The 27,810-nt window shown below is 45.1% G+C and overlaps 1 protein-coding gene across 4 annotated transcripts in view; it reads right to left on the reverse strand.

Annotated features, from left to right (window-relative positions):
* Window positions 1-1,434: 1,434 nt before the first annotated feature.
* The window catches only part of MORC2 (MORC family CW-type zinc finger 2), a 70,394-nt gene continuing 44,018 nt past the window's right edge, over window positions 1,435-27,810 (reverse strand). For all 4 annotated transcript variants that reach the window (XM_014956622.1, XM_014956621.1, XM_014956625.1 and 1 more), the window contains 18 exons: window positions 27,646-27,771; window positions 22,978-23,057; window positions 18,563-18,645; window positions 17,615-17,700; window positions 14,268-14,408; window positions 13,582-13,736; window positions 13,325-13,453; window positions 11,904-12,009; window positions 8,928-9,060; window positions 8,496-8,570; window positions 8,006-8,386; window positions 7,469-7,612; window positions 7,321-7,375; window positions 6,394-6,535; window positions 5,842-6,033; window positions 5,653-5,746; window positions 4,192-4,380; window positions 1,435-2,761 (listed from right to left, as the gene is read on the reverse strand). In XM_014956622.1, coding sequence (XP_014812108.1) covers window positions 2,693-2,761; window positions 4,192-4,380; window positions 5,653-5,746; window positions 5,842-6,033; window positions 6,394-6,535; window positions 7,321-7,375; window positions 7,469-7,612; window positions 8,006-8,386; window positions 8,496-8,570; window positions 8,928-9,060; window positions 11,904-12,009; window positions 13,325-13,453; window positions 13,582-13,736; window positions 14,268-14,408; window positions 17,615-17,700; window positions 18,563-18,645; window positions 22,978-23,057; window positions 27,646-27,771 — 2,380 coding nt within the window. In that variant the 3' untranslated portion in view covers window positions 1,435-2,692. The remainder of the gene's footprint in view (window positions 2,762-4,191; window positions 4,381-5,652; window positions 5,747-5,841; window positions 6,034-6,393; window positions 6,536-7,320; window positions 7,376-7,468; window positions 7,613-8,005; window positions 8,387-8,495; window positions 8,571-8,927; window positions 9,061-11,903; window positions 12,010-13,324; window positions 13,454-13,581; window positions 13,737-14,267; window positions 14,409-17,614; window positions 17,701-18,562; window positions 18,646-22,977; window positions 23,058-27,645; window positions 27,772-27,810) is intronic.

Raw genomic sequence — 27,810 nt, forward strand, 5'->3', positions numbered from 1 at the left:
CTCAGCTAGGAGTCACCAACAACTATAACCCTTCTTTTTCTCCTTGCGGGTGTGATGGTGATCCAGGGCTTACATTTTTTTGACCGAGGAGGCATCCGTGGTGTAGAGTGCCCATCGTCCAACTTCCTCACTCAACTGGCCTTCCTCACCCAGTACCTCTTATCTGTTCTTCAGAGGTACTGGATGGGATGAGGTGGGCAAGGGGGGAGTTCGTCTGCTGCCCCAACCATGAACCTGCCTCCATTCGCTCTTTTCATTTAGGCTTCTGTCTTCAGCCTGAACTGGGCTGGGTACAGGGGCTCCTAGACCTTTCGACTTTCCCTCTCAGCTCTGCCACCAGGCTGAGCAGATCATTCTCCTGTTCACAACTCACACAGCAGATCTCATAGCTGCCACTCATTACCAGTAAAAGGTCCTGGCACTCTCTGCAGCCCATGACCTAGGCAGCTACATGCTTCCATGGGAGCTCTGTCTGGGTTCCCACATCCATTCTGGTTAAAGTTGAGAGCATGACCTTCCTCTGGGTGGAGACCATGCCTAAGCAACTCCGAGGGGGTGGTGACGACCAGCAGGACTCACCTGTCAAGCTGGCACAGCTTCAGTTCCTCCCTAGGTGCTCTTTCCCCACTCCCTGCGCCTTGTGGTGGTGCTCCAAGGTGGCCACCAAGTCCCAGGTGGCACTCCGGTTGCACCCACTGGCTGCTGCTTGCTCAGTGCCCAGGCCACTGCGCTCCCAAGAGGCCTCTTTTGTGGGGAGGGGGAGGACTGGTCCCGGCATGGTTCCGCCCCATTTAAATCTGCCGGTGCAGGCTCTGCCCCCGTTGCCTCAGCAGCCCCTGGCTCCCGGCACAGCCCAGCCGCTCTGCCTGGCTTCAAAAAGCCCTCAAAAAGAGCTCCTTGCCCATCCTGTTTGCCGCGATTCCCTCCCCCAGTGCAGACTTAGCTACACTGGAGCTCGGTCTCCTCGGCGAGGAGGAGTTATTTGTACTCTGGGTGTTACGAACTAAAGCTTGGAAGAAGCAGCATCTCTGAACTGTATTTTAATGAAATCTGGCTCTTTAGACTCTGTGCTGGCCACTTGGAAAGCACAAAGACCTCTTCTTTCACTTTAATATAAACCCCAGCTTCTACAGAAGGATCACTTTTAAGCTGAAGCACCAACGTGCCATCACAATTAACAAAACCTCCAACACGAGTAAGGAAATCAAGACTGGTGGAGTTTGCTCCTACCTCTAAGGAATGCTGGCTCTCTGTCCAGGAAGGAGTAGGGGGATGGGGGGATGCTCCTTGCCTTCATTTTTACTGGAACATCCAGGCCCAGATCCTGAATGAAAGCAGTTGGTCTAACTGGGTGCTGTTACAAAATCTTCCCCCTCTCCTGCGGTATGTAGAACTTGGGAGTTCTCCAGGACTAGAAACCATTAATGCTTAATATTTTCTGCGCAACAGATCTTTAATTTGGAAATTTTTTTTGCAAAACATGTATTACACGTTTAGCTGTCAAAAGAAGACCAATGGTCCATTTAATTTGATGTTCCTGAAGGTGGGCACCTCTTGGTCATGCTGTATTTCTTTGAATCACCAGGCTGTAGAGGATTTCAGTTTTCTGAGCACCAAGTTCATGGACATCTTGTCCTAGCAGACCTGAGAAGGTGGCTAGCCATCAAACTCAAACCGAGTCACCTTGGCCACAAATGGTCTGCCAGGAGCTGTAGTGCAGCCTCCAGCTGGATGAAAGACAGGTATTGTCCTTGCTGCTGACCCAGGGTCAGATGTGACTCAGTGATGCAAGGCTCCAAATTCCAGCATTCTAAAAAAAATTACCTGGAAGAGCAAGTTGATCAAAGCAACGCAAACCTGAGGGAGTGACAACAGAACAGAGGGTCACTTTATTTTCAGCTGGTCGAGGAGTTCTTCTGCCATTGCAATTACGTCTCAAAGAAACAGCAGCAAACGTGTGCAATAAGGTGACTGCTAGAAAAGAATCTGAACTCCAACTTTCTCCCTCTGGTGATCACAACCCACTGTGAGCCGCCTAGGAGGCCATCCTCTTCTAAAAGGATCCTCAGCCTCTGAACCTTAGCATGGTGACAACTTGGGAACCTCACTCCTGTACACCCAACCCCCTCAAACCACCAAGATTTCATCCCCTCCACTCACCCTCACACAGGGACTGTGTTTCGATCTCCTCCATGTAGCTCAAATTCCTGACTTGCCTTTCTCTAGCCCAAGCTCAGTATCTTTGAAGCCTAAGTCCTGACCTCCTCTTCCACAACTCAAGGCTTGTTTTTAAGTTGCTGCCAGGTTCTTCCTCGAGGCAACCTGCCAGGCAGGATGTTCTGGTCTTCCAGGGTTAACATATGAATATACCCCAGATGCAAAAAGGGTACTCACTTTTAGCTCACTAAAAACACACAGCAACCCTCCCATCATATCAGGCAGAGTCTTTTAAAAATAAATATTTATAAAGAAAAGGAAGAGATTCAAAGAACTACAACGTTAAAAATTTTCCTGCCAACAGCACAAATGTCTTTTTCATGTAGTCACGAGAACAGGTTGTACACCAAGACAATGTAAGTACTAAAAACCATCTCTCCTCATCAGCTGCCGTAGTCCTCCACTGCAGGAATCCACACCTCCCATCACAGTAACCAGCTCCTGTGCACTTCTCCAGGACTTGTACTGGGGCTGCTCAATCTCCTTTCGTGATCAAGTCCTCGATATAAGCATCCAGTTCATCATCTGTATTAATATCAATGTCCTGAAACCAAAAGCACAAGAAATACCTGTGAAAAGTGAATCCTGAAGAACAGTGCAAGAACAGACGAGACGGCAGCAGAGCAGCCCCTGCAACATCTGTCCTGGCCAGCGTTTATGCCCTGACTTCCAGCACTCTCCAGCTCCTGACATCCGCTGTGAAAGCGCCACCAGCTTTCCTTGTCAGAGCCTGACGGACAACACCTGGAAACCAGCCAGCACTCGACACTCAAACAACGCACTCAAGTAATAGATTTATTGTGCTGATCAGGGTCAGGTCAGGGTTTTTTTTATAGCTTTAACATACATTTTCCTAGTAGGGAGCAACTGCTTTCATCTGCTTTCAGTAGCTTTTCCATTGAGTCATCTTAATTTTATTTAAAGTAGCTTTTTAAAATTTATTTAAAGCTTTTAGAATCATAGAATCATAGAATCGTCTAGGTTGGAAGAGACCCTTGGGATCATCGAGTCCAACCATCTCCCCTACTCTACAAAGTCCTCCCCTACACCATGTCCCTCAGCACTGCATCTAAACAGCCCTTAAACACAGCCAGGGATGGGGACTCCACCCCCTCCCTGGGCAGCCTGTTCCAATGCCCGACCACTCTTTCTGTGAAAAATTCCTTCCTAATGTTCAGTCTAAACCTACCCTGGTGGAGCTTGAAGCTGTTCCCTCTTGCTCTGTCACTAATTACCTGTGAGAAGAGACCAGCACCAACCTCTCTACAGTGTCCTTTCACGAAGTTGTAGAGAGTGATGAGGTCTCCCCTCAGCCTCCTCTTCCTCAAACTAAACAGTCCCAGCTCCTTCAGCCGCTCCTCATACGATTTGTTTTCCAGCCCCCTCACCAGCTTCGTTGCCCTCCTCTGCACTCGCTCCAGCACCTCGATATCTCTCTTGTATTGAGGTGCCCAAAACTGGACACAATACTCCAGGTGTGGCCTCACCAGTGCTGAGTACAGGGATACTAAATACTTTACTTAAATACTGACTTGCCATTTTAATTTCATATTTAATAACATAACTAATAAATTTCACCATAAATTTTTTAATTTTAAATATTATTTGTTTAAAGGTTTGCATTTGCATACATGGGGTTCAGAATCTAGCACCACCTTTCTGTCCAAGAATGGGGCAGAAATTGTATGCAGAACACTGCCTATGCCCAGGCAAATTCTCCTGCAGCCAGTGTTTCAAAGCAGAAAGCAGAAAATAAATAGAAGCTGCGCGCTATGCATGTGCCGTGAACAATCCATTTGTGAAATTAACACTCATCAGGATCCCCAAGGCCTGGATCCCAAGAGGTGGGCAGTGACAGCAGCTGCTTCTCACAGTCTGAGCCACTAAAACATCTCAAATGCCTGGAAGGGTCCGGACCAGGGGAAGGTTGCTACTCATAGGACAGCTCTGGTTTCACAGCCCTTCCTCACCCACCTCCTGCACTTTCTGCAGAAGGGCCACGATGTTAGTCCTCAGCTTCTGCAGTTTCTCCTCCGTTTCCTTCAGCTTTCTCTCCGTGTTGCGAAGGTTTTCTTCACAGGCTTTAGCCCGAGCATCTGCGCGTGTCTGATATGAATTGCACAAGTTCTGCAGACCTACCTCATACTGTTTGAAATATTCTTTCTGTAAAAGACAAAATACAACAGATGACACATTAAGAAGCAGCACTGAGCATCAAGAAAATCCCAGCACTTGCAGCTTGTAGAAGAGTCCAGTTACCAGCACCCCATGACTGAACACCACCAGCCAAACACCGTGCACCTGACTGCCCACCTCATTACTATGCTCACATATACATTTCTGATTTGCCTACTGCAGGCAGCACAGAAGTCACATGGGTTTTCACATTCCTCAAAGACCAGAACTGCAACAAAAGCTGCCTAACCTCAGATTAAGGATACAGCATGTTTTAAAAAGCCTAAAACTACAGTTATGCTGTACAAAGATCTGACAGCCTCTGTATGCAGTGAGTTTCCTTAGTATAGACCCCTCAGATAACACAGCTTATTACTGTGAGGCAGGAGCATCTACACTTGCAGAAAACTTCAGACAAGACCAATGTGTCCTGCAGAAGCAGCAGGACCCGTAACTCAAGCTGATGCCTGAATTAACATCCAGAAAAGAGGAAGAGAGTGCCAATATACACATTGCGAGTGAAGGAGTAGGGCACTTAAAAGCCACTGCTTTTGTATTCTTCAGTCATTTAGTCATCTGTAGGGGGCTTATGTGACTTACAGATGCCACCTGAGGAGGTCTTCCTTTGTGGTATGTCAGAGAAGGGAGAAGTCAGAGAAGCCAGTACCACTCCTCTGCATTTCAGCCTGCTCTGGACTGTCCAATACCAGCACGCAGATACTGATGCAAGCTCAGCCCCATCTGTTCCTTGCTCAAATAAACAAAGCCCACACCAAAAGCCTCAAGATGTACAGCTGACTTGCAGGTGGTCAGCCTGCTCACCTGGAGAAGTGTGAGAGGGTCAGCTTCCATGTTCTCCCCCATTTTTAAGATTGCATTGGACTAAGTTAGATTTGTAAGGCTCGGGGCAAAATGAACAGGTATATCTACATTCCATTTTTCCAAGCCTCTAGCCTGGCCTCTGTTTTTTAAAAGCTTCACAACAATGGACAAAAAAAAAAAAAAAATCAGGATAGTAGCAGCCAACAGCTTTCCCACACAGATGTATGGTAATTAAAAAGTTCTCAGACAACTGTCAAAAGACCTAAGGCATATTTCAGAGGCTCTCATTCTTTTTCTCAGGTGCATTAGTCTGCTAAGGACCCAAAGAATCCTTTGAAGAGGGTGATCGTGCCATCAACAGGATGTACCCTTGCCATAAGAATGGAACGTGTGTGCGGCAAAATCCCAAACTTACTTTTCTAGAAATATCGAACTCACCAACGGAAATGCCAACAACCCTTCTGAGCTCATGGAACTCAGCTCCTTCTTGGAGATAGGAAAATTCGGAGGTAAGAAGTACCGCAAACAATTTCTATGCAGGAAAGAAAAACACAAGGACAGAATTGGGAGTTTAAAAGAATAAAGCAGTCAGATCGCAGCAGCTCATAAGAACTGCAGTGAACCCACCGAAGGATCTGGACTAGTAAGTCTACTGTTTCTTGGCTGCTGCTGGGACCAGTGGTGTCTGGCTCAATTCTGACACAGTCTGAGGTAGAAGGTTCGACCCCAACAACCTCCTCTTCCTGCTGCGTATCTGGAGCCTGGTACTCAGGAGAGGGAGGCTTCATCAACCTCACATCCTCACTGCCCTTCTCTACCCTGGAAAAAAAAAAAAAAAAAAAAAAAAAAGATATGAAGGGAAAGTCAGATTATCTTTTTTCTACATTGGCCATACCTGAAACACTACTAACAACTTCATCAGAACCTGTACACAGTTGTCACTCTGATACCTCTAGACTACACACCAGCTGCATCCACAGGAGCACTACATCAAAGCGATGGGCAGATTTGTATGGAGTCTGTCATGCTCATTCCTTATGAAGCAACTGGACAGTCCCGAGCACACAAACTCTCCCTGACATGACTGCAACATGTTTTCAGCATCTGTGGAAGTAAAATGGAGGTCTTCCTCCCAAGAGCAAAACAAGCCTCCAAAATCCAGTAGCTAGAGATAGTTACCAGCGATCCCGTGGTGTGGTGTCTGTAGGAACATAATCAAACTTCACCTTCCAGCGTACTGCATGCTTGCCCATTTCCACAGCTGTCACACGACCTGTGAACCACTCCTTGTTCACACGCACTTCCACATGAAGCCCTTTATCTGCAAGGAGGATGACAGTAAAGATGCTTGCCGATATTCAGAAGCTGGAGAGCACATTCTGCCTGAGCTCCAGAGAAGACAGCCATCCTCAGCAGGGAGCAGACCTAAACCCGTGACAATCCCTTCATATGGTATGTAAACCATAAAAACACTACTGTTGTACAGGTTCAACTCCTACTTGGAAACATTTAAGATGCAAAGAAAATATATGGCATTTTCAGACATTTCTCCCATACTCCAAGCTGTTTGACATGGGCTTTCCAGGCTCACATGTGCCAGTAGGAGCATTTGCTGCATATTCCTAGAGGGTCACTTTCCAGATAGCTCCTTGGGAACAAGCTGAAGACATGCCCTGCTCTGTGGCAGGTACAATACCATCCTGGCTATCATTTTTCCTGGGGATGTCTCAATGCCTCTCCTCTCACAGCAGCACAGCAGATCTCAGCATTTCTCAGCTAATGTAGCTCCATGATCCATCCAGTTAGGAAGGGTGAGCTTGACATCAGTCTACATCACGCAACCAAGCATCACACCCATTGACATGGCGACACAGCCCTCAGATTCTTCCCACACAACAATTGCCTCTTGTCTGATCAAGGGGTTCCTGACCAAAAATGTTTCGTGTGAGTTAGAGTCATCTCAGGGTCTGGGACCCAAATTTACACTAATTCTTATTTTAAAAAGCTCATTAATGAAATCACACGTTTAACCAGTGAATCGAGTTCTGCAACAGTTCTTTTACATTGTGTTAGATACTGAAGGCAGTTCAAGGGTTCATTTCTCACCTTTCTGAGCTTTCTTCAGTTCTGCTAGCTCTTCTTCCCCAGCACTGTCTGTGAGCTGTGAGCAGAGAGAGCTCAGATTAGCTGCCTCCCAACAAGATTATAAACACTTGACAAAACACCTTCTGCTGAGAAAATCAGTGCACTCTACCTCAACCACCACCTCACTGGAATCCTTCCTCTCTTCTTTCACTGCCACAAATTTGCCTCGTTTTGTCTTCTCCTTCTTGTATTCCCCCTCCTCCTCAGACCCATCCTCTGTATTGTTCAAGGTCCTCTTCCGAGTGCTGGAGGCCTGTAGGAAGCAAACAAGCACTAGCTACAGTTCCTGCATGCTACCAACCTAAAATTTCCTTCATTCAAGTTAAAAAAAAAAAGAAAAAAGCTCAGTATCCAGTACTTAGTTTGATAGTTAATTAGCTGTTCCAGAAGGTTTTAGCAGGTGCTACATGATCATGAAAACGCTCACCCCACCACTCTACTTTTTTTTTTTTTTTTCACCTGGGGAAACAACCTAGCAGGAAAGAGATGAAAAAAGTATTCATGAGGAGCGTAGAAAGGTGCCCTAACCCAAAAGTAAAGCAAAAGTTATCTTATACTGCGCAGGGACTACAGGGCAAATCCCATGTGACAGGCTATGCAGAACAGTAGATAAGGAACGGACAGGTTTTATCCCATCAAGTCTTACCTGTGGGGATTTGACAGTGGCAGATTTCTTTAGTGCTGCAATCTTGGCAGCTTTTGTATTGGATGTCTCACGTGAGCTTTTGGGGTTCTGCAGGGCAGAAGAGGCTGGTTTCATTGTTGTACTTGGTTTGGCAAGAGTTTTTAAAGTGCTGTTAGACTTTCCAGCTGTCACAGTGTGCTGGTGCGTCCTGGAAGTGCTGGCCTCCTCCTTGGAGAGGATGCTTGCCAGTTTGGGAGTGCTGATATTTGGCCAAGCCGAAGAGCTCTTCTTCAGCTGACTGGTGGACTTGGGAAGAGGCATACGTGGTGGTGGTCTGCTGGGAGCGTTCTTGATTACATCAGGTAAAGGAGGAGATCGTGGGCGCTGAGGTCGGGTCTGTGACTGGGTGAATGAGGGTACAGAGAGAGAAAGGACAGAAGAGTTGGGCCCTGCTTTTCAGAACAGCTAAGGATTGCACAGAAGAGCACAAAGCCTACAGCATTCCATTTACCTCCCGTGCAGGCCGTGTGGATGCTTCCAGAGGCAGTTTCTTTAAGTCAGCTTGAGATCGAATTGGAGTGGTTTTCTATTTGAAAAATAAAAAAAATAAATCAGAAATGCCATCTATAAAAGCCACAAGGGCCTACCTGAACCCAGGCCAGAAAACAGTTTTCCAGTTTAAAATAAACAATTCTAAGAAGAAGGTGTGTTCTGTGTCCTTCAAGAGACAGCCCTTCATCTGAACACCAGCAGTCACTCCCATTTTCCTAGCAGAAAATGAAATGCAAGCTGAAATGCTTGTTTTCTGTTATTCAAACAACCTGTACCCAATGAATGAACACAGGTGGCATTAGGGGCAGAGACAGACATGACTCAGCATCAGTCATTTGCACTAGGAGGTCCCTCAAACCTGCTGTGCTTAGCTGGAGACCTCCAGATTTACCTGCAGAGCTTCCAGCTTTTCCTGCTGCTGGCGGATTTTCTCTGATAGTTGTTTCTGCTTTTCCTCCTGTGATTTCAAGTCTTTCTTCAGAGTTCCCAGTGGTACCTTCTGCTTCTGCTCTGCAGCTTCACACCTAGCACATAAAGGGAGTGCAAGACAACCTCAGCAACAACAGAACGTGCTGTCTCACGCACGCAGCACTGTCTGACTCCTACGTTGCTTTGGAGCCAAGCTGTTAAAAACTTCCTGCAAGTTTGATCTTACAGATAAAGGGAGGACGCTGCTCTCATTGTGGCTCACACAGAGCTCCAAGAGGCTGATGAGAGATGATTTTATCTCTGATCCTGAATCTGCCAACTGAAGGAGTATCCCCCAGTGTACAAGATACATACTGTGATCTGCTTTGTCAGTGGAAAGGAGCACAAACAGCAGTTTGTCCATCAGCCTCTTCTCAGCCGAAGCACTGCAGGGGCGTTTTTCATAGAGTGAATATTCCTCGGCTAAAAAATTTCTGTCCTAACTGCAAAATGGCTGCTTGACACCAAAGCTGCAATTCCCAAAGATAAAGGTGAACAAGTGGCACCATACACAGGTTTCCCAGCAGAGAAATGCCATCTCCTATGCCACTGCATGGATTGAGGCTCAAAACATTAGGCTGTATCTCACAGGACGAGAAAGTATGAAAGCACCTGTTAGTTCTGCCATTGGGAAAAAATTCAGAATACTCATGACATTCAAAACTACAGATTGCACCACTAGAGGCAGCAAGTCAGTAAAAAAGAAATTGTCTTCGATGTCAGAATAGTCTGCAACTTCAGCACCAAGGTTTTAGTGATGCTCAAGGAGCTCTGAGCCAGAGAGTCATCTTCAGCTGGTGTCTCAATGGCGAGTCCAAATGCCGTTTAGGACCCAACTGGATTATAGGTACGAAAACTAACAGCCTGACACTGAAATGATGTACAGAAACACTGCCTTCTCTGTGACAAAGTAAGTGATGGTCCCACTTAGTGTTGTTGACCGTGGCAACAGAAGGGGCGACTACTTTACATGACAGAGATGGGGAAGGGCACCCAGTTCTCATGATCTGGGACAACGTGCTACAAGCAGGAACTGAGGTGTAGGTGGACAAATCAGAAGGGCGGGGAACAGGTCAGTGCAGGCAGTCAATGCTGAGGCAGCCAAAGCCACCACATGATGTTCTGATGCCAGGAGAGAGACTGATCATCAACTCTGACAGTGCTTCATCTTCAACTTGGCTGGATGAGATTCTTCACAGATCCTAATGGAGCACGAGCTTGAGGCCCCTCACCCATGATGACAACAGCAACTCTTCCCAAATCCTCAGTCCTCCCTCAAACAGTACAAATTCCTGGAATGGAACAGCTGGGGCACATAATCAAGGCACAGAGCTGATGGTGTGCAAACCCACGGCACAAGGACACAGCAAGAAACATCAGACAGTAGAGCACTTGGAAGGGAAGTTCAGAAGTGCAGTGACTGCAAGGGAAGTCCTTCTTTCTACTGGCACCAACCAAGCCAGAGGAGTACTAGTGCAACTTCTGTAGAAAACCTTCTGCGTTGTGTAACAAGAAAGGACTGCAACTCACTGCTGGAAAGCGCACATAGGCTACTGAGTCCAAAAACATTCTACAGTTATTTATCCTCCCAAAGTAAGACTCCTGAGATCCTTTGAAAGAAGCTGAAATGATCAGAAGTTTGGATCACCTGTCCAAAGCAGTTCACCTGCCCTGTCCCACCTCTGTGCAAGGGGGATGTGAGACAGCACCATGCGTGTGCACACTGGAGGCAACGCTAACTCGCTCCAACCAACATCCCAACGTGTCCTCATGTGAAATGCATCTAAACCCCTCCAAATTTTCAAGGTATTGCAAATACAAAATTAAAGTCTTTCATTAGTAAATCAAGTTCCTGTTAGGTTACATGATACAAAAGCTCCTCTGCACATACACAAAAGAGCACAAAGACAATGGCTAGTAGGGGAACCTGAATTAACACCCTTCCCCGGCTAGTCCTAGGCCATCCCAGGAGCCACCAGCCCATCCAAGGCCTATTTCCACAAACCCAGAGGCCCAAAGTAAGCTCAGGGAATGCAAATTAGGTACTTAGAGGAACAGATACCCCATTTGGGCCAGGACTTTCCCAGGGCAGCCTCAGCCCGTGTCCAGCCAATGGGAGTGGCTCTCCAAAGCATCTTTTGGACCAATGGAAGGAACCAAAGGCAGGTAGAGAAAGTGATAGAGATGATTTGGGGGAGGAGCAAACATGGGAAAACAGAGAAACAGAAGGCTAAAAAGGGCCAGTTGTACATAAAGAGTTGGCTGGTCAGTACACTTGTCTTTGTACTAAACTCCATGTTAAACTATTTTCCTGGGTGAGGGGCTCTATTCTGCATGTGCATGTGTGTATGAGGGCCTGAGTACCAGCAGCTGGAGTGGGACCACTGGTTGCAGAGGCCTGTGTGCCTGGGTGGCAGCAGTTGCAGTGACTGCAGGCATGCACATGAACATGTGATTCACAGCATATGTTAGGCCAGACAATCCAGCAAGGAGGTGGCCTGGGAGCAAGGCAAGAGGGTGGCGAAGGGCAAACCTGCAGGAGCTGACTCCTGGAAGGACTGGGGAGTCCCGGCTGCTGGAGATAGGTAAGGGGTGTAGGCAGAGCTGTGGGTGCCTCTAGCCAGGAGGAGAAAATGTCTCTTACAGTAGGCTATAAATTATTTTGTTTCACCACACTGATAGCAATGAAGGGTTGGACAGCCCCACTTCTGTCATTTGGAAACAACTAAGCAGGCAGGAGGAATGGGCCAACAGGAACCTTCTGAAATTCAGTACAGACAAATGTGAAGTCTTGTCACTGGGATGGGGTAATCCTTTGCAGTAAAAAAGTCTGGACACTGGCTGGCGGGGGGCAGATATGGCATGCTGCAGAAAAGTCTTTATATTAACTGATTCTTACCTGTCTTGTTCAGGATCAGGGTTCATAGAGCACACCCAGCTATCAGGGTAATTCTTCTCCACTGAGCTAAGCTGGAATGGGAGAGTCCGCCATTTCAGACATACATCTGTTAGACAATTTGCAAGTCAGAAATATAGAGCCTGAGCAACAAAATCATTATTTTCCATAGCACTTCTCAAGCCCATTTAATACCCAAGGACCCCACCAATTTCCAAAGTATATCCAACGACAGTAAGACTACTGGCCAAAAAGAGTGAGACAGCCACAGGATATACTACGTCAATTCTTTCTTCATGCTCATAAAATGCTTGGAGGAAGACCTTAAATCTTGTATAAGGCATCCATAACAAGAACCTGATGAAACCTGGCATCAGCCGACACTAGACGACCTCACACTCACTGCTGTAATGATAGCACGTATAAACCAAACTGAACAGCCAGTCCCTGGATTCACTGTCGTCTCCAAAGTCAGGCTGTCTCCTACTGATATCAACACAAAATAAGTCAAGATTTATCCACTTTTAAAAAAATAATAAATAAACTGTAATAATCTAATAAATTTTAGATGAACCAGGAAGACAGATTTGGCTTCCAGAGCATTCTGGCGTTCCAGGAAATCAACAGCTTAAAAAAAAAATTTTTGCCAAGAAAATGCAAATGTTCTTAAATTAGGTTCTGGAAGGATGTCAAAATCAGGGGACAAGAATGACAGGAAAGCCCTTTCTCTTTGGGAGGAACTTGAAAAGGGCTGAGAATACTGTCAAGGCAGGAGACCCTTGCAACTTAATTCCACAAGGCTGGCCTCACATTCCTTGCTACATCCTCATCCCCAAGTTCTATGGGGAAAATGAGGTTGAGAGAGTTTGGTGTACCTCTACTAAGAGACAAAGTGGTTGTGTTGAGATCTTCCTTACCCCAGTAAGGGCTTAGCCAGGGCTGTTTACAGGTGCACAGAAGAGAACTTGCATTAAACTTGAAAGTTGACTAAATGGTTCCCTCCTGTGCTCACAGCTAGAACCTATTAGCAGGCCAGTGCATCAGAATACAAATTACTTGGCCACTTTCCATTGCCTACAGGGAAGTTTCAGATCTTACTCCAGCATTGGGATGGGTGGCTTTGGCCAGTTCCTGTTCTAAGCCCATTCTCAACACTGCTAGGCCACACCTGCCCCATTCTGTAACAGCACCTGAAGAACTTAATGGTTAGTAACTGTGCAGGAAAGACACCTTGGCTTAATATTCCTAAGTGTACCATCAAGTGCAGACAAAGACAACTCACAGAAGGAGACAAGCCCTAGAAGGGGACAATGATAGCAAAGCTCATCTCAAATCTCCTACACATTTAGCTGCTCCCCAACAGCAGCCCTTCCCCGCTTCCCCAGGGAGGACCAGCCTCCTAATCGCAGCCTGGCTGGACGCACCGCACTGAATCGTGGTAGGGATCTCCATGGCTCTCCGGCGTTTGTAGCGCAGTTCAGTAGATGGAGGCTGGTTCCAGTTTGCTGACAAATAACCAAATTCATCCCAGAACTTGATGATACCTCTCTGGGCTGGAAAACAAACAAGCCCCTGCTCAGTATGGAGCCATTACAACGAAAATCACTACCTGCACTCTTGGCTGTCCTCCTGCCACCAAAGGTTCCACTTCCAGCCCCTGGTAATTGTGAAGCTTCGTTACCTATAGCAACATCCTTCCAATACTGAGCCAAATGCTCTCCCATGGCCTTCAGCAGATGTCGATACTCTTTGGCATCAGCGAAATCTTGTTTATTATGGGTTGGCTCCAGAACCAAATAGGGCACATCCACCACACCTACCACTCCACCACAAGCCCTGGAAGAGGGACACACAGTCACAAACACCATTAAACTACCACATCGTTGTTCAGAGAAACAATACTGAAAATAGCAGACTACACACACCCAACCTATTCCTGCAGCAGGACTGGTTTTAATTTATCAGCTTCCTAAATTAGACTCCAGCTGGCATGCAAAAAGTAAGGTGGGCTCAAATGTTTGTATTTGCCTTCAGGACCTATTCTTCCTGTCCCTAGAATGAGGCAGTATTGCTACCGGTATCCATCAACCCCAAATACCAGCATGAAGCACAAAAGCCTCATACTGCTGCAGGTATGACCAAAATCTGTGTAGAGAACTCTCTATATATTGAGAAACCAGGGAAATATTAGGGAATATTAAATATAACTTGCTTGTCAGGGTCCAAACTAATGGCTGACAAAATGAGTAAGCCTCATGCTCATGAAGAATGATTAATGCAGAACAAGGTTGTTGCACAGCCCAAGTTCTATGTAGGAACATGCCAGGCTTAAGCAAAAAGATTGCTGAAAAATATCCAGGAACTCACATGCCACCCTCCAGCTGTGGGCCCACCTTCTCATACATCTTTATCAGACGACTGCAGTTATAAATGAACATGCCATCCAATTCACGGTGCTCAATATTCACACCGAAAATAAAATTTAGTTCTTTGGGTTCCTTCAGTGCCCTGTGAAAGAATGAAACAGAGCCTGAGAAATGTTGAAAATCAAACTAAATGTTTGCTGTCATTAAACAGAGGGTACAGAAATCCAGCACCTTTGAGCATCATGGCTTCACTAACACCTATCCTGTAGTCCGCTATTTCTGAAATCCAAGAAGCATTTGTTGAATGTGCATTACAACTAAAGACGAACAAAATACAGAAACTATGCAATACAGACACTAATTTAGGCTAGACAGTATCTGTCCAGTTAATTTTTCATTTGGATATGCTCTCTCCTTCAGGAATGGATTCTGGCTTTTATTTCAAATTTGCTTGTTCAAAACATTGCAGTTAACCAGTTTTATCGAAGTACTGTTAGGTACAGACTGGTCCTCTCCAACGCTATTTTGGTTTGTATTTTTCAGATGCAGATCTCTGTGCTAGATAAAGCATGAAAATTAACATTTTGATATAAAGCTACAGTCTTGAAATTCAGGTTCTGCAAAACTTCTTGTAATTACAAATTGTACAATGCTATTATTCTAAGTTCAAAAGCTGCAAGATACAATGCAGAGCTCAAGCAGAGATTTTTTTCTGGAAATGACAGCATAGGAATTTGCATGATTTCTACTTTATCTACGCAGCCGATGACTTCAACGAGAGTTGGTCTCAAGTACATTTGTGAGCACATGTGATTTTCAAATTGGAATCTTTGATTATTGGAAATTGTATCTCCTGTGATGCAGAAAGCATCAAGGGATCTCTTTGCATTATAAATCCAACAAAATCCATGCGTCTCACAAACAGAACTATTGTTTTTTAACAAACTAAATTAAGGAGGTTCAACAGCTTCCATGAAATCCATGCTGAGGATTTTTCACAGTAAGGATCCTCAGTTTAAGGCTGAAGGTATCATAAAGTGTGAGGTCCAACCTTTTAACTATTGCAAGACATAGTCTATACCAATGTCCTACCCACCCCTCTCACTTTTGACCTTCCTTATTTTTCTTCCCACAGCAAATTCTTAGCACTTATGTGCTTTATCCCAATTAGGAATTTGACTTCTCCGTAAGCGATCAGTTGAAGATAGTGGAACTCTTTCAACTGATCAGTTGACTGTACGGTGTCAGATACGAAAAGAACCTGAGCTGTGCATGCATGAGCACTGCAGATATAAGATGTAAGTCTTTCTTAACAGTCAAGCATCTCAAAATAAATCCCTGAAATACCCTCATTTCATATTAATTTTCTGTTTAAAGCCATCCTCTTCCCCATACAGACGTACCCTGTAACACAACTTCCCTCAAAACAGATTACTCTGAATTAAGTTACTGGGATGCAACCTGGTATAGCAGCTTTCAGCAATTTTAAACCTAAACCTTTGCCAAGAACGCTGACGTTACCCTTTTGGTCTCAGCTCATCCAGGTGGACAACTGCTATTTGAGAGCATGAGTAGGTGTGGCTATGCACCCATCTCATGGATTAATTTTCTTTTTCTAACTTCTGGAAAAGGATGTAAAGCCTTAAATTTCAAGTAACAATGTGCACTCCTACAAAATAGGAAGGACACCTCCATCAGAGGGACAGGAAGTCAAATCATCATCCAAAGCATGGAAAATTAAGCGGTGGGCCAAAAAGGGTTTTATTACTAGGACTTCAGTATCTGTCCTATCTGCTAGATTTATAACATGACCTTGTAAAGGCTTTGGAAATCAGAAAGCATTTCTTTCATTGATGCACCCAGCACCAGAAAAACAGCAGAAAACTATCATAGAACATTCTCTATAAGTCAAGAGTTTTCTGAGAGGCTACAGAAATTGTTTCGTATGGAAGGTTTCCTATTATACACATTTTTCAGGAATTTCTTGTTTTCTGGATAAAGTACATGATTATAGAATAGCCTGACCCTCTGAGCTGTCTCTGATTACCAGTGATGAACACAGGGGCACAGAGAAAGTCATACGCCTGCTGAGAACTGGCTGAGCACCTGGGAGCACACATGGGCCAAGTCCAGACAAAAGGCCTTTTCCTCTGCTGCTGGTTAGCTGTCTCATACATCTATTTTCCTCATCATCACGTATTTGAAACCTGTCTACAGATAAGCTTTTGACATGACAATTGAGGTATTCTTCCAAAACAGCTGATTTGCATTTTGTAGCCTTCTTAGATTTGAACAGACAGAAGCGCTTAAGAAAACTTGGAATGTGTCATTTCCAACTAGTCAATAAAGGGCACATAGAAGCTATTTTCAAACAAACTTGTACTGTCCAAGTTCTTTGTTTGTTTTTCAGCTTTTTAAAAGGAAAAAATATTTTGCCATCGGCAGAATGCCAGGAGACCATTCACAAAATTCTACCTAGTGCACTAACGTCATCAAAGCAAGAATTAAAAGACAAGCTGTGTGTGAAAAAGTACACAGAAGTTGAGGAGAGCTGCTTCTCCCAAGAGTTTCTGCGTTCTTCGGATCACAGTTCTAGTCCTTTTAAATTAAAGCTGTATTTATTTATTCATTTTTAGCATCTTAAGATAGATTAGAACTATCTATGGCAACAAGTCTGGTATAGTTCTGACCTAAACAGCCAGGCAAACTAGCATGCAATCCAACTAGGTGGGAATGGAGACTTTGTATATACAAATCTCTACCTTTCCCATACTCAGCATTTGTTTTAAGAGCATTTGTTTCTGGTTACAACTTCATTTGTGAAATGCATATGAAAATTTGCAAAAACCCACATCTCTATGCAAAGAGTCAAATATTCCTGTGAGTACACTGTTAGCAAAGTTAATTACAACCACAGCTAAGTTAGAACAATGTCTTGGGATTTCACAGCACTGACTTTAACAGAACTCAGCAAATTTTTAGAAAACATCCCTACAACTCTAAAAGCCATTTCACTGTAACTTTCTAACATTTGTTTGCCCCCTGAATCTTACCTGCAGAAGAAAAAGCAAAAGAGTGAAAAAAGCTGATGTGAAAACCAGGTAAACATCTACAGAAAACAAGCCAAATCCAAAGATGTCTTTTAGCAAGTAAGAAGGGAATAGCAGAAGCAGCCAGAACAACAAACTCAGTCCCTTTGGTTCAACAGCCGGGGCATACAGAATGCCCACAGATACTTCAGATTTGAGCTGAAGCTCCCTCCACCACACAAGCAAAGTAGGGAAAACATCTGAGCACATAGAATGAACAGCCTGGGAAAACCAGAGCTCCAAACCACCCTGCACTCACCTCTGCTTTGCATCCTTGATCCTTTTCTTGACATCAGCCTCCCGGCGCATGGTTATTGCCGAGTTTTGGACTTGACGTAGCATCACCTGCAAACAGGCATTGCATAGTAAAATTGCTGCTGCGAAATTCATGAAATAACTCACTTTTATGATTTCTTCCCCCTTCAAGAATATCTCAGAAATGTTTTAAATGTAAAGAATTCATGGTGGAGGCTGACAATCAGCACACCTTTCCATTTAGGGCAGCACTTGCTGCCGGGTTGTTTAAGCAGCTACACAGTTTTTGGAAGAAAATGTGTAAATGCAACTAAAGGTCTAAGGTACCTGGAACCAGAGGCAATAGAGGCACAGGGAAACAGCCAGGGTACTTGGATACAGTTATTTCCATCAGATGCCAGTAGGAAGTACAGTGATTTTAAGCTGGTCTCACTTGCTGGGCCACCCAGCTTCCCCACAAGCCCTCTGACCACCTCACCACAGGCTGGATCATAGTCCTGCTCCCATCCAGAGCCAGAGCCCCGTGGGGAGGGAGCAAACAGCCCCTCTCCAAAAGCCCCGACCAAATGCTTCGGAGCCAGCGGTGCAGGCAGAGAGGGGGAGCAGCCAAAAAGCACCCAATTTTACTTCTGTCCAAAACCCTCACATTCTCCTGGCCTCTTCTGCAGAGTCCAACATCAAAGCAAGCACCTGGGCACTAGGGACTGCCTTCCTACATGGGATACACTGCAGGTTGTGGGCAGGGGAACATCAGCCTCCTGCCTGGGCTGGAAACCTCATGGGGGTATTGAAGCGCATCCAGCAGTGATGAGACCATAGAATGCTGCTGGCAATTCTCCACTGACTTCAGTCACCACCTTTTAACCCACACGCTGGGTGATACCACTGCCTGCTGACCAGCCCCAGCCCCCAGAGCCTGAACCGTGAGGTGTTGCCAAAGCACAAGGCTCACCCTGGACTCCCGCGTGAGATCCCCTCCCAGGCGCAGCTCGAGGGCACGGGCTTTGCTCTCTGCCTCACGAGCCTTCTCCTCCGCTGAAACACATAGGGAAGAAGATGATGTCGACCATTCCGTACAGACAGCGTCTCATCAGACATTCACCCGAGGAGACCGAATTCCAGAGAGCCTTTGCTGGGCTGGCATGTACAAGGGTACAAAGGTAATACAAAAAGGCACAGAGTAAAACCTTACACACAAGAGGGCACCACCGACACGCCATCCATAACCTGCTCAGAGGTTGCAGTCAATACTGGCGTAATAGCAGGGCTAAATTCTGCAAGTGTGTTTAAATGAAGGATCCATGAAGAAGTTGGCGAAAAACTGGAAAGAGTGAGATTCCAAGTGGCCCTGCCTGCTCTGCCCAGAAGAGCGAAGGCAGAAAAAGGCTCTCACAAAATGAAGACTGAGCTTGGGCTTGAAAAGGAGTTACAAAGAGGTCATTTTCTTGCAGAGATGAAGGGAAAGGGACACTCTTACAAATGCTTTTGTCTTTAATAATTGCTAAATTTTGGCTGGAACAAGACAAATCTGTGTTACACACAAAATTGGACAGTGTTCTGAAAACCTACCACTACACCTGATCTTTGCATGCACAAAATTTGCCACTTAAAAGAAAACTCCCCTCTTTTGCTTCTCTCCCAGACTACCAAGAAGCCTGCCTGGCAATAGTTACACGTCCCCCTCATACTGTTTAAGATTCATTCAAATAAGTTTCATTTTCAGTGAGGAGATTCCTTCCTAAAATGGAGACACAAGGTGCTTTGCTAAATTAGCACCATGCACCTTGCATCTGCATGCTCTCCATCCAAAAGCACTTTGGCTACAGCGCTCTCATGTCCCCTTTCAGGTCAGAAGCCTGTTCTGCTTACAGCTGTATGAGAACTTGAGTAACTCCTCCATCCCCCAAGTTCCACAGGGGTGAGCGTGGATTGCCCGGTAACATCCATCCCTGTGTAGGCAGGGGAGGTCAGAGCCGCAGCTGCCCCTGCGAGCACAGGCCTTGGGCACGTAGAGGGGATGCAGCACCAACCCTGCCACAGCGCTCCCCGTGCTCACACCCGGGCATGGAAACTTCTGAACAAGGATGCAGCGACACCACAGCCTTCAGGAACTGTGGAGATTTCTAACAGAAATAGGCTGGTACAAATGGAGAATGAATAGAAATGGTTATGTGCAAGATGACTAGAAGAATTGATAAAGCATGGGCTGAGGAGTAGCACAGGCTGAGGGGCACAGACACAATTTGGGAACACAACTGGTATATGCTGAGGGATGGTGTGGCTCAGCAAGGCGAGCAGCAGGCTGGCACGCTGTCACAGGAGGGCAGCAGCATGGCTGCAGCACACCCTGCAAGCCACCTTTCTCCCAACAGGGAGACAAACTGCAGCTGTGAGATACCCTAAACAAGGAAACACAACAGTGGAGGAGCAGCCTTGACCAAGATTTGTGGAGGATGAGGTAAGCAAGAAGATGACAAGATAGCAACTGGCTCTTAAGAGATTACCAAGGATCTCTCAAAAAAGCAGCACTTAGTTGCCAGCCAGAAGGAATCCAGACACTGTAGCTGGTGTCTGATAACCAGTGTACACCGTCCTCCATGCTATGGTCAGCATTACTTGCTGAAATGCACTTTTTTGGTGTGTGCAGGTACAGGAATTTAAGAGGGTACAGTCAATTGACTTAGACCATTACAATAAAAATCACACTTCCTTTCTATGCAGTGTTACATTTGAGTTTTGTTCCACTAATTCCCACAGAAGCATGCTCTGAGGTTCACAGCAGCTTACCAAGCACATCACAGCAGAACTGCACTGTGTGATCAACCTCATCATCAAGTCATCATCATCAAGTTTAGCTTGAAAACACAGGAGTTTGGAGACTGCCTAAAACGTTTGGTCCATTTAAATCAAAGCTCGTATGGTAGAAGCTGGTGGGCTAAACGCAGCTGTGTCTAGAAGAAAGAACATAGCAGTGACCCATAAGGGCACAGGTCAAACCTGCTCCACTAACACACTGACAACTGAGAAGGCACGACTGAACATGCCTGATGGGGAAGGATTCAGTTACAAGTCTGAGGGTTGAGGCCCTAGTGGGCAAAAATGCATGCCCTAAGTGGGACAAGCAGCATATGGCAGCTAGAATTCACATTTGCATCCTTCCAGGGGACAACAGGCACAGCATACCCATCGTACTGCCAAGCAAGTCACTGGACACACTAAAATACTCCAGACTAATATCCAGTGCAGAAGATAGCTGTTAATGACTTTCAGTACTGGACACCCACATAACTCCTCACCTTTTCTGTCTGTTTGCTTTTCAAACTTTTAAGAGGATTTCTTGAAACCAGGCAATGCTTTCAACTGAGGTGACCGAATGCAGTATTCAGTCTTGGTTCAGAAATACACAAAAAGCAGCTGATGGTCTTTCACAGCTACCTTGCCCAGGAATGGTAGTTTTTTCTTGGGTCTATCTGCTCACTTAGGGATCTGGATGCTACAGCTTATCACATGAGTTCTCAGGGAAAGAAGAGTGGCTTTTATCTTAAATACATGCATGTCTTCACTCCTGAGCCGTGGCTCTTCTTGCATATTCCGAAGCCATGTCACCAATAGTCACAGCTGCCCATACATTTCCCCCCAGCCCTTCACCCCGATATTTTTCAGTTAGCGTAAGTTTTGGTTCAACAAGCTTATAAGCTATTTCCAGACTCATTAAACCCTCAGTGGAGTTCTACAGTATGATGGATTCCAACACATTCCTGGCAGGCAGCCATGGCATACTGGAACTGCAGTTAGCTCAGCTAAGGCCCCCCTCCCATTTCTCACACTGCACCCCTAGTTTTGAAAGGGAAAACTGCAAATCATTCCCTAGTGAAGACCCCTCCTAAGAGCAGTGTGCATCCTCAAGAGAAAACATATGCTGGAGATGGCAAGGAATTAATCTTTTCTAACAACAGCAGAACAAGAGAACTTGGTTGTTACAGATTAAATTCATTTTCCTAGAAGCAAAGAACTGAGATCTGTGCCATTGAAGCTGAGGCTAATTCTACAAGATCATTTTAGTTCTGGAGGCTGTGATCAAATCTTGCAGAAAACAGTCTGAGATGTGCTGTGAGTTTTTACCGCCATGTTCAAAGCCTTTTGCTCAGCATCCATGTTTCCACGTCAATGGTATCTGTTATTAGCATTGGGACACGGAATGGCAGTATTCTTCAATGACAAGACACTTAAAGCTCACCTTTTAAACATCACGAAGGCCTCAGGGACTATGCTATTTTGCATATGGACTAAGCTATTTGCACCTTCTTGGAGGCAATGCAAGTGCGTGCTGAACACCAGCTCTGGCTATAGGACTCAATATAAGAAATAAATTCATCTATGAGGACTGAGGCACAGGATAAAACTTCATAGTTTCAAGCCTATCTTATTAGGTTGTAATTCACAGAGGAGGAATAGGAAACAAAGCAATCAATTTACACAATTGCATTTTGCTGTTTTGCTTTGGGCAGGGCAAAGATGATGCTGCCCTCAATGAATCACAGCACAGGCTTGAACGCGGCACCACCACTTGCGTATCTGACCTGCACACATAGGCATGGGTGCCCAGAACAGCTCTTACACAGGGAGAGAGGACACATGCCTCTGACTGATTTGTGAAGCTGATTTATGAAACCTACCAGAAGATGTAGATCAACATGTCTTACAGCTTCCAAGATTCCTCCTTCACTACAGCATTTCCCCATCAGGGGTTAGGGAGACCACTTTGTATGTTAAATTTGTGCAAATTTAATGAAGTTACATGCTATATTTATATGGTTGTATAATTTCTATATGGTGAATATCCAATTCAAATTTCAAATTGGGTTTCTCCTGAGAAGTACAGAACTTAATAGAAAGGGAAGACTAGATGGACAAAAGGGGAAAAAAACCCCAAGAAACAGGACTCCCTTGTACACACAAATCAACCTCTTTTGTGTCAAGATTAAAAATCTCTATTTTGAACAACTGTCTCAACAGGGAAGGAGCAGAAGAACAGAACCAGAAGCTCATGATGTGCAAAAGGTGAGAGAACTGTGGGGTAACAGGGCAGCAGCTTAGCCAGGCTTCAGATGGAGCAAGGGCAAGACAACTGTGACTCCAGGGGTTATTCTGTACATGTATTCCCCAGAGGAAGTGGTCTTAGGGAACAATTTACATTCCTTCTAATGCATGGAGGTCTGGGTCATCTGTATTCACTGTATTAAGTAATCTCCTGAGCAACCATAATGATCACAGAAGCAGACAACTTCATACCCAGCAAGGCAGCCTCTTTCAGTTGTCTCCTTCACTACAGCAAAATCAGGATGCATGCATACCCTGAAGACTCACCTATCCTTGCCATGTGCTCTGCTTTCTTCACTTCTTGCTCTGCACGGGTCTTGAAACGGTTTGAAGTATATTTGTACATCCTGTGATGATCAAAACTTATTAATCAGCAAACTCTCAGCAGTAAGGTCAAACCAATATTTCATCACTGTATGACAGAATAAGGTCTCCAGATGCTACTCCACTCTTCTCAATAGATTCAATAAATGGAGAAGGAGGTTTACATATCAGAAACTGGGCGCTTTTGGATGCAGTTAGGTAGAAATGTTTTAAACCAGAGATGCTTTAGTAGTAGATGCAACCACAATACCCACTTTCTGCTGGTAGGGGCAAAATATATCCATATTCTTGGAGGAAATTCCAAGGTTTAGCGGAATAACTTCTTCAGAAGCAGAAAGGAGGAGTGAATATATATATATATTTCTACTCAAAAACCTCCCATTACTGATTTCTCCTGCAAACAGCTGCCCACAGATGCAGTCTGACAATGCCCATCTCCACTCAGGGCTAGCTCACATCCCAAGTGGCAGAGCAACTCTCTGAATGGAGCCTTGAGTTTCAGGATATTTCTGTATGCTACACATCTGACTGACAGCCTGGTAAACTGGGCTGGAGTTGCAGTGGCCAAATGCAGATCACAATCTGAGTGACTCCTGCAGAGTGAAGGAGAAAGGTGTGTATACGAGGCAGAAGCTCATGAGTATGCAGCACTTCTGTGCAGAGGCACGTAATTCGGAAAGAAGAGAGAGATGACACCAAGGAAGGTGATCAGAGCCTGCAAGAACTCAAACTGCCTTAAAACACAAGGTTTTGGATGTACTGAGAGGAAAATTCCATCCCAAAGAAGTCTTTATGAAAAAATAAACCCCTCCAGAATTTAGCCAAAGCACCCAGATAGACACCATGGGCCATCACCATGCGCCATCACCATGCCCACCCTCCTGTTTCACTTTCTTTACCAACACTGAATTACTTCAGTCATAGTCAGAAAAGCACCTATTCAAGTGGTCCGGAAGAGCGTATCTAACAAGACATACAGAAACAGGCCAAACAAGTAAGAAGTCTGCTGGACACGACAGTAAAAGACACTCTCCCAACTTCAAGAGGTTCATTACAACTGCCTTGGAGTGCCCTTGTGAAGGGACAGCCTTGCACAAGGCCTGGTTACTTTTGTTTAGCAGCATGAGCTGTGCAGATAAGCTTGAATAGTTACTGCAGGAGGGAAGAGAAGGAAGGAATCCTTCAGGAGACACAAGCCATTCCCAGGGAGGCTGGGACTGTGGTATCACACCTGCCATCACTGGTGAAGGATCTGCAGAAAATCAATCTGCCCCTGCCACCAGGATGTCAGAGAACGGTGTGGAGAAACTTTTGCTCACAGAAAGACAGCTTCCAGAAAGGGCAGATGACAAAATGATAACAAGTGCCCTGCTCAGAAGACAAGTGGTTACTCCTGATAAAGAACAGTGCTGAAAACACTCAATTTTCAGTAAAGGCGCTTAAATACCCTACAGCCAATGATGGATCTCCATTCTTTTTTCTCTAACACCAACACATTAACCTGCAGACAAGCCCCGGTACCAGCTTTTCCTTCAGAGATGAAGGCAATCTGACCTACAGCCCTACAGTAGCAGGGGAACCGCCACCTCCTCAAGGCAATCCTCCTGAGCAGATTTTAAAGTAGACCACAAGGTAGAGAGACAAGCTGATGGCTGTACCTACCAATGGCCAATGTAAGGCATAAAAGCATCAGATAGACACTTGGCCCAAAGTTCACCAAAAAATATGTAAAAAGACTGCAATCAGGAGTTGTTTGTCAACTCACCATCAGATAGTGATCTGCCCTTTGCATGCCAGGGTGGTTTATAACAGACTTTCTTATAAAACCAGTGATATGGACAGACAGAGGTGTCTCCATACTGACAGATGAATGGCATTCCCTTACAGTAGTTCACAGGCCTTTATCAGGAGGACATGAATAAAATTAACACCTGGCTCAGGCTTTGTGTCACTTTCCCAAAGACTAGCAAAGAGCCCTTAAGTACATACCACGTACAGCACACCACCTCCTTGGGCTGTATGACAGGAGCACCTTCTCTGCCTGTTATCCATCCCTTTGCTGGACCAGGAAAGTTCAACAGCAACCTGGCCTAGGCTAGTGGGGCTCTGCCAAAAACAACTATGCTAAAGAGACAAACATCGGTGCCACACAGATCACTGATTGCTCTACAGGAACAGCCTAATGGCGCTAACCCTCCTGTGTGTCCCCATAGAAACCAGAGTCCCTGTACAAGTGCAGGGGAGCAATATTAATCTGCAGAACACTGTCTCCAACTCTGAAGAAAAAATCCAGGGAATAAGCAACCCTTTTCAGAAGGTCCAGAGAGAAAAAAAATCGCCTATAGCTATAAAAGCAGAGTAATTCCACTCTCAGAATGGACCAATTTACTTGTTTTGCCTTGGGAAAGAGCCACCCAGGGCAGACTAAGCTCTGCTCAAGCGTGTGAAGGTAAAAGAGTGAGTTTCCACTCACTCCTTCCACTCTGGAACAAGTCCAGAGAAAGGCAATGAAGCCGGTGACTGGAGAATAAGTCTTATGAGGAACGGCTGAGGGAGCTGGGAGTCTTCAGCCTGGAGAAAAGGAGGCTGAGGGGAGACCTTCTTGCTCTCCACAACTCCCTGAAAGGAAGGTGTAGCCAGGCCGGGGTCGGTCTGTTCTCCCAAGTCACAGGCGATAGGACAAGAGGAAAAGGCCTCAAGTTGTGCCAGGGGAGGTTCAGATTGGATATTAGGAAAAATGTTTCCACTGGAAGGATTATTAAGCCTTGGAACGGGCATCCCAGGGCAGTGGTTGAGGCACCATCCCTGGAGGTATTTAAAAGATGGGCTGACACAGTGCCTAGAGACATGGTTTACTGATGGATTTTATCAGAGTAGATTGATGGTTGGACTAGATGATCTGAAAGGTCCCTTCCAACCCAGACAATTCTATGATTCTTCTGTAAATTGTAAACTTTTCTGTTATTAACTTAAATTTTTGTTAGCACCTCAGTTAAATCCATTAAAGCAGACTACATAGCACTCATTGTTTCTTATTATAATTGGTAAGTTGTTTAAGCGGAAGCCAGAGGAGAAGTAAAAATAATAACATTTAGTAGCAGAAAGGCACGAAAACGTTAGAGAAGAAATAAAGAAATAATAGTGTCTTGGGAGAAGATTCTTGGAGTGTCAGACATCTGGAAATCAACATATCAATATATGAAGATGATCACCATTTTGATATTTAATTGTTGAAATACTGCCCAGGATCTTTATAGAATTTTTCTAATTTCATCCTTGGGAAAGGAAAACTTTTTAGTAGCCTAGAGGATTTTTACTTAATAGAAGGTCTTGTTTTGTACCTTGCCTATGAGGGCAGGCTGAGAGAGCTGGGGTTGGAGAAAAGAAGGCTCCAGGGAGATCTTACAGCAATCTTTTAGGACCTAAAGGGGGCCTACAGAAAAGGTGAGAGAGACTTTTTATCAGGGAGTGTAGTGATAGGAGGCATAATGCTTTACACTGAAAGAGGGAAGATTGAGATGAGATCTCAGGCAGAAATTCTTTGCTGTGAGGGTGGTGAAAGCCTGGCCCAGGTTGCCCAGAGAAGCTGTGGCTGCCCCATCCCTGGAGGGGTTCAAGGGCAGGTTGGACGGGGCTTTGAGTAACCTGGTCTGGTGGGAGGTGACCCGGCCCAGGGCAGGGGCATTTCCCCCTTCCAATTCTAACCATTCTATGATTCTATGAAGTACAAGCTTGACAGACAGACCATGCTTTAAGCTGAAAAGTGGCCAGGCTCTTGGGGCAGAAATCAGTGGCATGGCATTGGATTGCAGTTAGTTAAAGTACACAACAGGTTGATAGTGGGCCCATACTATTGAAACACTACTGCAATCTGAAATGCTAAATTAAGACAATCCTCAAATACTCAAATAATTTTATAATTACTACTATTTTATTTAGACAAATCATGTTATGTTATCTAGAATACAGCCTGTGCTCCCAGGGACAGAAAAACATTACCATGTTGCCTCGGGCAAACCTAATTACATGCTTTCCTTTCTCCTCCCGTCCTTATAACCTTTTCCAGTCCCTGTTAAGCCAACTGTCAGCCCACCTCAGCCCACTGTCAAATTTTTTGTTTAAGGGAATTTAAAAGGAAGTTAGGGAAAGATATTTCCCAAGCTCTATTCAAACCTAGATCAGCCACACATAAAAGTTAATTTCAAAGCAACTGTTTCAGAGTGGTCAGTCTAGTTTCTTTTAGATAATTCTAACACCCACCAGATGTATTTACTTGTCCTACTTTACCAAAAAAAAGAAGAAAAAAAAAACAGTTCCACAACAGTTTTGTATGGATATGGCATTTTGAACAACCAGTACCTTAATTTGTTTGCCCTGAAAGGGAGCCAAATTGCACAAATTACTCATGCGATTTTCAAAGGCATTAGGTTTTTCACTATCTACTTCTTTTTCCATGATGTCAATACCACATCGCATCTTCTTATGATCTGTTTCTGTGGCTGTAACATGGAATTGTGCAAGATACACCTGGAGAGAAAAAACACTAATCCTTTTCTGTAAGGAAACTCCAAAAGGTCTCACACGTCTGCAGACTTTGGGTAAAACACTCACCTCGGCTTGTACAGGCAGCACGAAAGTCGTTTGGTTTGTACTTTGTGTCCATTTATGAAGATCCTCATTCTGGGATCAATATAAAGCACAGCAGCGTAGGCACGGAAGGAGCGGCGCTCAGGCTTTCTGCAAGAGAGAGATGCTTACAGAGACTGAGCAGTTTGT

Source organism: Calidris pugnax, unplaced genomic scaffold (genome assembly GCF_001431845.1).
Source record: "Calidris pugnax isolate Ruff unplaced genomic scaffold, ASM143184v1 scaffold332, whole genome shotgun sequence".
Lineage (NCBI taxonomy): Eukaryota > Metazoa > Chordata > Aves > Charadriiformes > Scolopacidae > Calidris > Calidris pugnax.